This window comes from Palaemon carinicauda, chromosome 23 (genome assembly GCF_036898095.1).
Source record: "Palaemon carinicauda isolate YSFRI2023 chromosome 23, ASM3689809v2, whole genome shotgun sequence".
In the NCBI taxonomy this organism is placed as follows: Eukaryota; Metazoa; Arthropoda; class Malacostraca; order Decapoda; family Palaemonidae; genus Palaemon; species Palaemon carinicauda.
In genome coordinates this window covers 67,224,595-67,232,281 of record NC_090747.1, presented here as the reverse complement: position 1 = coordinate 67,232,281, position 7,687 = coordinate 67,224,595, and the positions used below count along the sequence as shown (strand labels likewise).

General features: G+C 38.5%; 2 protein-coding genes across 2 annotated transcripts; both read left to right on the top strand.

The window, feature by feature from the left end:
• Positions 1-257: 257 nt before the first annotated feature.
• LOC137616957 (uncharacterized) lies at positions 258-2,568 on the top strand. Its single transcript, XM_068346830.1, has 2 exons — positions 258-539; positions 758-2,568. Exon 2 carries the CDS (start codon positions 1,383-1,385, stop codon positions 2,565-2,567), a length of 1,185 nt encoding a protein of 394 aa, XP_068202931.1. The 5' UTR covers positions 258-539; positions 758-1,382; the 3' UTR covers position 2,568.
• Positions 2,569-3,709: 1,141 nt separating this feature from the next.
• Positions 3,710-6,784, top strand: LOC137617638 (uncharacterized). Its single transcript, XM_068347643.1, has one exon. It carries the CDS (start codon positions 3,710-3,712, stop codon positions 6,782-6,784), a length of 3,075 nt encoding a protein of 1,024 aa, XP_068203744.1.
• Positions 6,785-7,687: the final 903 nt, after the last annotated feature.

The following is a 7,687-nucleotide window of genomic DNA, read 5'->3' as shown; positions in this document are numbered from 1 at the left end:
TACCTTTAACCTTATCTGTACCTCCTCCTCCTCTCTTTGCTTACAATCCTGCATATCTCTCTCAATATCATGATTTAGCTTTTTCATCCAACTTTTGAGCTTTGTCGTCTCTCCTTAATACATGAATAATCCCCATATTGCTATTTATTTCATTATTGAACTTTTACATCTTACTAGTGAGCTTTATTCGTTCAATACGTGACTTGCGCTTATCTCCAACTAATTGAGTTCTTACAAATATTGCAAGTCAACTTTTCCACCTAACGGAGCTGTAATGATGTTTGTATTTAAATTACTGTAGGCTACTCTTAAAAGTCAAAATTCGTGCTTCGGTTGTTATCACTTGCGTTGTCTAACACTGGCGAGGAAGTAGGAGAGGCTGTAAAGTTTACTTTGTATACAGATTATATTTTTGTGGCCTGTCACAGCTTGGTGTTCAAACCGTACAGACCGGTTTTGGGAGGACTTTACTTTAATTTACTTTCTGTCAAAAGCTTTACAATGTAATGTTGAGTTACGGAGTTTATGGCGGCACTTCGGTATGTATTTTTTTCAGTTTAAGTTATGTTTTGTATTTACTATGGAATTGTGTAGTTGTTTTAATTTTAGTTTGACTAGAGTAACCGCATTGCTATTAGATTGTTAATGTTTAATCCTCGAGCGATAAAGCCTTCCGTGTCAGTGTAAAGTATCGTGTTACTATGTTAACGTGTTTGTAAGAGTTCTTTATTTTGATGTTTGTTTCTTTTTGTTACAGTTTTACCGGTTTACGACCGGATTTATGGAATAGAGCAATAAAAACCGTGTTAACGAAAACGCCTGTTTACTCTCCATACTCTGTCTAGCTTGAACCTTACGTCCGTCACAGTAAAACGAAACCGCTTTTGTCAAGAACTGCAACACGAATCCTTTGCGATAGGAAGCGCTAAAACTAATGGAAGGAGCTGCACAGTTATTGGTCTCTCATTCGGATAATGTGCTTCAAAGTTGTTTCTGCGCATCGGTAACTACGATTGCAGGTTTGCTACGGATTCAAGGTAGATTTTTTATTTTGTTATAGCTATTGACAGACTATGTTCCTCTCACATTCTTGGCGTATTGCCAGGAAAGACAAACTGTCGGTTGCATAATTTGAACTTTTATTTTGCTATGTAACTATTTCGACTATGTATATGTATATCATGGTATTCGGTGTATAACTCATTTGTAAAGGTATTTCTGAGCTCTATTTCGACCATGTATATGTATATCATGGTATTCAGTGTATAACTCATTTATAAAGGTATTTCTGAGCTCTATTTCGACTATGTATATGTATATCGTGGTATTCAGTGTATAACTCATTTATAAAGGTATTTCTGAGCTCAGAGTGATAAGTAAACATGAGTGATAAGGAAGGTAGACCCATTAGGCAACGGACAGTGACTGAAAAGGGAATGGAGTTAGAAATTGCCTATTGTAGAAAGGAGTTTGCTAACGCAGCCAGTAGGTGGGATAGAGCTTTGACCAATGCAGAGTTATCACATCTCAAAGTAGAACTAGATTCAGTTATTGATATTTATAATCGCAGTAGAGTGGTTCTAGGAGAAGAGTTAAAAGCCCAAACTGATTCAATGGTTGAACGAACCAATAATCTTATTTCGAATGTTGGTCCTTCTGATGAAAGCGAAGTAGACAATATGCCTAGAATAAAGCCTAATGGTTCGCATAAGCAGTCTCGTAAGAGTTCTAGGAATTCCAGTGGGCATTCTTCGTTGATGGCCGAGGCTGCAGTTGAGGCAGCAGAACTGAAAACTCGGTTAAAGTTTGTGGATGCAGTATCCAAAGCTCAAGCTGATATAGAGAAAGCTCAAGCTGAGTTAGAGAAATTGCGGTTGGAGCGGAAATTGGCCATTGTGGAGTGTAAGATGGACGCGCTTCAGCAACGAGAAGGCTCTTGTAGTGTTAAGTCAAATTCGTTGGTAAAAGAGTCTGTGAAGCGCCATCAAATAGATAGTTTTTTAGGCACATTGCCAGAGTTGTATGATTATGAGGTAAAAGCTCCCCCATCCATAACACAGTGTGAGGATTTTGTAGGCGACACAGGTGTAAAACATAGAGTTCCTCTTGTTCGACAGTTGCCAAATGTAGTTGTTGCAGATGGTCTTAGGCAAGGTATTGTTACTGCTCCCATTGCTTCAGTTGCACAACCCAGAGTTTCTTCGTTTAATCCTGGTACAGGTATTGATATACCATCGATAGCTCCTAATGTGTCTCAAAAGATTGTTACATCGATTAACCCAGGTGCTGTTCCATCATCGTTTCAAAATAGATATCAGTCTAATACATGGTTAGAACCTAATGTGTCAAACGTTCAACCCCCGGTTAATCCTCCAAATTATTATAGACAAGAATTGGATTGTGACAATGAGTTGCTAGCTACACTTGTTAAGTCTAGATTGCCGGTTGCAGAGCCGTCAATTTTTACAAGAGATGTTCTCAAATACGCTGAAGGGAAGAGTTCCTTTTCTGCTTTGATCGATAAACCTGGGGTGTCATCCTGTGAAAAAATCCATTATTTAAATTAATATGTTGGAGGTGAAGCTAGAGAATGCATTGAAGGCTTTTTGTTTATTTATTCAAATGATTCCTATGTGGATGCCATGAACTTGTTGAACGACAGGTATAGAAATCCTTTTACAATCTCGATGGCATTCAGAAATAGAATAGAGTCTTGGAATAAAATATCAGGAAAGGACAATGTTGGTCTACGAAAGTTCTCAGATTTTCTGAAGCAGTGTTTGTCAGCTTCAAAGTGTCTTGGTAATCTTGCGGTAATGAATGACGAGAAGAAAAACCAGAAGATGTTACGTGTTCTGCCAGATTGGATTGTAAATCGTTGGGCTCGTATAGTAACGCAGAGTATGAGGGAGAAAAATGCTTTTCCTTCTTTTAGTGACTTTGTTGGTTTTCTGTCAAATGAAGTTGATATCGCATGTAATCCTATTACGTCATATCAGTCTTTGAAGAATATTCCGTTAAGTGACAAAAGGAAAGACAACGTGAAGGCTTCAAAAACCTTCTATTCGAGTTTAATTGAGCAGTCCAAGTCTAATTGTAGTGACAAATCAAAAAGGAATTCTATGAATTGTTTGTTCTGTAGTGAAGCTCACTATCTAGATTTGTGTCCTAAGCTCAGAGAGAAGGCCTATGATGAGAGAAGTAAGTTTGTGTTCGAGAAGAAACTTTGCTATGGGTGCTTACGTCGAGGTCATGTGACTAAGGGTTGTCAATGCAAATTATATTGTCAAGACTGTAAGAAAAGACATCCAACGGTGTTGCATAAGAGTGAGGAGATTTCTGCTGATTTTAAGAAAAATAATGATTTGTGTGTGGATGCACCAGTTTTTAAACCAATGTCTTCTCAAAGTTTTATGAGTTGTCGGCATGGACGACAGTTTAGTTCAATGATTGTTCAAGTGTGGTTAGCTCATGAGGCGGACCCTAATCGTGAAGTTTTGGTCTATTGTTTGCTGGACAGTCAGTGACTCTACGTTTATTTTAGAGAAAACTGCTCAACAGTTGAATGTTAGTGGCCCTAGGGTAAACTTGTTGTTGAGTACAATGTTGGCTGAGGATAAACTGGTTGAGAGTTCAAAGATCAGTACGTGTCAGAAGTTTCGATGGTAATGGTTGTTTGAGTCTACCAGCAGCATATACTCGTGAGATTATGCCAACTAATCGCAGTCATATACCTTCACCAGATATGGTTAATGATTGGCCGCATCTTCATTGTATTAGAGAAAAACTGGTACCGGTTAAAACCGATTGCGACATAGGATTGCTTATTGGCTATAATTGTGCAAAGGCTTTGGTTCCTTTGGAGGTTATTCCACCATCAGGCAATGGTCCTTATGCACAGCGTAGTATTTTAGATTGGACTATCGTTGGAAGCATTTCTACCGAATTTGAATCTGATGACAGTAACTTAGGAGCTTCTCATGTTGTTTTGGTATCTGAGAATCTTGATCCTTTGCCAGTACCAATGGTTCAGTTCACTTTGAGGTGCAAGATTAAAGAAGTTTCTCCTTCTGATGTAGCCAAGATACTTGAAAAAGACTTCACTGAATTTGAAACTGATGATGTAAAATTGTCTACTGAAGATCGTCATTTCTTAAAAATTTTAGAGGATAACTTGTCTCTGTCTGAATCTGGACAGTTTGTTATGCCTTTGCTCTTTAGAAGAGATGATCCATCATTTTCATATAGCATGGCTAATGCTATGAGGAGACTGCGCTTCCTAGTTAAACGCCTGGAAAGGGAGAAGACGTTGTATGATCACTACATATCTTTTATGAATGATATGCTTGAACGAGGTTATGCAGAAGTTCCTCAATCGGAAATTGTAAGTGATCATTGTTTTTATATTCCACACCATGGTGTTTATAACTTTAAAAAACCAGGCAAGATCAGAGTTGTTTTTGACTGCAGTGCTCGTTGTAATGGAGTTTCAATTAATGATGAGTTGCTTCAGGGACCTGATCTAATGAATAATTTATCTGGGGTCTTGTGCCGTTTTCGCAAGGAGCCAATTGCAATTTCTTGTGACGTTGAGAAAATGTTTTGTCAGTTTAAAGTTAAGCAAGAGCATAGAGATTATCTTAGGTTTTTATGGTATGACAAAGGAGATTTTTCTAGTGAACTAAAACATTTCAGAATGACTGTACATTTGTTTGGGGCAGTGTCATCACCAGGTTGTGCTAATTTTGGCATGAAGAAGGCGGCAGACGATGGTGAGCCTCAATTTGGTAAAAGAGCTGCCGAGTTTGTTCGTAAAGATTTCTATGTCGATGATGGCCTTACTTCAGTTTCTACACCTTCAGATGCTGTTGAACTTGTGAGGAATACACAGAGGCTTTGTGCGCACCGTGGGATACGGTTATATAAGTTTTGTTCAAACTCTACAGAGGTTTTGCAGTCGATACCAATAAAAGATCGCTGTCAGATTTTTCAAAGTCTTTATTTTAATAAGTCTGACAATTTAGTAGAGCGTACTTTGGGTGTTGAGTGGTCATTTCTGGCAGATTGTTTTCAATTCAAAGTGCTTTTGAAAGAAAAACCTTTGTCCGGAAGAGGTATCCTGTCAACCATCAGTTCTGTGTTTGATCCACTAGGGTTTGTGTCACCCTTCATTCTTCAGGGTAAGCAAATTTTGCAAGAGTTATGTCGTGACAATAATGATTGGGACTCTCCCCTGTCTAATTCAGTTGATTCTAAATGGCTTGAGTGGAAGACTGAAATTTTGCATTTACATGATGTGAAGATGAATAGATGTATAAAGCCTCTTGACTTTTCGGAAGTTGTTTCGGTGGAGTTTCATCACTTTTCTGATGCTTCAACACTTGGGTATGGTCAGTGTTCATGCGTGCGTTTGTTTTATATTCTTGGAAGGGTACATGTCTCGTTAGTTTTTTCTAAATCTAGAGTTGCTCCTTTGAAACAGATTTTGGTCCCAAGGTTAGAATTAACAGCTGCAGTATTATCAGTTAGGGTTAGTAGCTTTCTCAACAAAGAGTTCAACTATTCAGGTGTCAAGAATTTCTATTATACTGATAGTCGGGTAGTTCTTGGTTATATTGGTAATGAGGCTAAACGGTTTCATGTGTTTGTAGCCAATCGTGTCCAACAAATTAAGAACCTGTCATCAACTCATGAGTGGGTGTTTGTCAGCAGTGATGAAAATCCTGCGGATATTGCGTCACGTGGTGCTTCTGTTCAGAGACAAGACGTAAGATGGTTCAGTGGTCCTTCCTTTCTGTGGGAGCCAGACTTTGTTCCAAAATCATGGTGTATCAATAAGAACTGTGTATTATCTTCAGATGATCCTGAAGTCAAAAAGAATGTTTCGGCCTTAAGCACGTCCGTGCAAACCCAGAATTTAGACCTGCAGGGTGAATTCATGCGTTTTTCATCCTGGCTTCGCTTGAAGAAAGCTGTTGCATTGTGTCTGAAATTTGTGCGATCTCTGAAAAATAAAGTTTCAAGAGGTAAGATCCCTCTATACAAAAGTGTTACTGCTGAGGATATACAGGAAGCAGAAATTAAAATTCTGCAATCTACACAAGATCATTTCTTTCACTCAGAGCTTGATCAGCTGAAAGAAAAGATTAGTATTGGTCAATCAAGCAAACTTCACCACTTCAACTGTTTCTTAGATGGCAATGGTCTTTTGAGGTTAGGTGGTAGATTATCTCATGGATATCTTAGTTATGAGGAGAAATTTCCAGTAGTGTTGCCCAAAATTAGTCATATTACATCTTTAGTTATTGGCTACTGCCACTCAAAGGTTGCTCACCAGGGGAAGGGTTTTACTCTTAATGAAATTCGATCTCAGGGTTACTGGATCATGAATGCCAGTTCTGCAGTTGCTAGTTTTATTTTCAAGTGTGTTGTCTGTAGAAGGAACAGAGGAAAGCTCTTGGATCAGAAAATGAGTGATCTTCCAGATGATCGTGTAAACCCATCTCCGTGCTTTTCGTTTTGTGCCTGTGACTTTTTTGGACCATTTATTGTGAAACAGGGCAGGAAAGCAGTCAAGAGACATGGAGTCTTGTTCGTGTATATGTACTCTCGCGCTGTGCACCTGGAAGTTGCGGATTCTCTATCCACAGATTCTTTCATAAACGCTCAAGACGGTTTATATCTATTCGTGGGCCAATTACGATGCTTAGGTGTGATAATGCTACAAATTTTGTTGGTGCAAAGAATGAGTTTGAAGGTGGTAAAGTCCGTGAATTTCTACTAGGTCAAGATTGCAATTTTGAGTTCAATTTCAACGTGCCTAAGGCAAGTCATATGGCAGGCTCCTGGGAGCGTTTGATCAGGACTTTGAGGAGTATTTTGTTTGGAATTCTGTCAAATCATGGTTCCCAGCTTGATGAGGATGGTTTGAGGACTTTCTTGTGTGAGGCAGCTGCTATTGCAAATAATCGTCCTTTGTCTGTGGAGAACTTGAATGATCCAACTTTGCCTCCTTTAACTCCAAATTACCTTCTCACAATGAAGGCTAAAGTTGTTGTTTAGCCTAACATAGAATTTTGTGATAGTGCCATGGACATACGTAAGAGATGGCGTAGGATACAGTACCTGGCACAAGTATTTTGGGCTCGTTTCAAGAGCGAGTATCTGTCGCTATTACAGAAGCGTCAAAAATGGAATACTCAACGTCGAAATTTGTCTTTAGGTGATATTGCCATTATTAAGGAAGATAATTCCTCTAGAGATTGTTGGCCATTAGCTCGTGTTGTAGAGTTATTTCCTCCACTGATGGTTTAGTGCGAAAAAGTAAAGTTACAAGTGGGTACTAGTAAGTTGGACAAAGATGGAAAACGTTCCAGTAGCCTTTCCTATCTAACTAGGCCAATTCACAAAGTAGTATTGTTACTGGAGAATTTGTAGATAGCATAGCGTCTCAGGGGTATTCCCCGTCGGAGAGCTTAAATTTTACTGTTTGGTGCATTGTATTTGTCTTGTGTATGTTTCAGGATTATCATTGTACTTGATTGTTTATTGTGCATTATGTATGTTTCAAGATCAACATTATACTTACAGCATGTTTATGTTTATTGTGTAAGGGGTGTTTGTTTATTATACATGAACTGTGAATTAAAGTTTTGGTAAAGGTTCGTAAGAATTTATGTTAAATCAT

Bases quoted from the DNA above. Each gene is read 5' to 3' on its own strand.
- LOC137616957 (XM_068346830.1), top strand. From the start codon at position 1,383: ATGAGTGATAAGGAAGGTAGACCCATTAGGCAACGGACAGTGACTGAA.
- LOC137617638 (XM_068347643.1), top strand. From the start codon at position 3,710: ATGCCAACTAATCGCAGTCATATACCTTCACCAGATATGGTTAATGAT.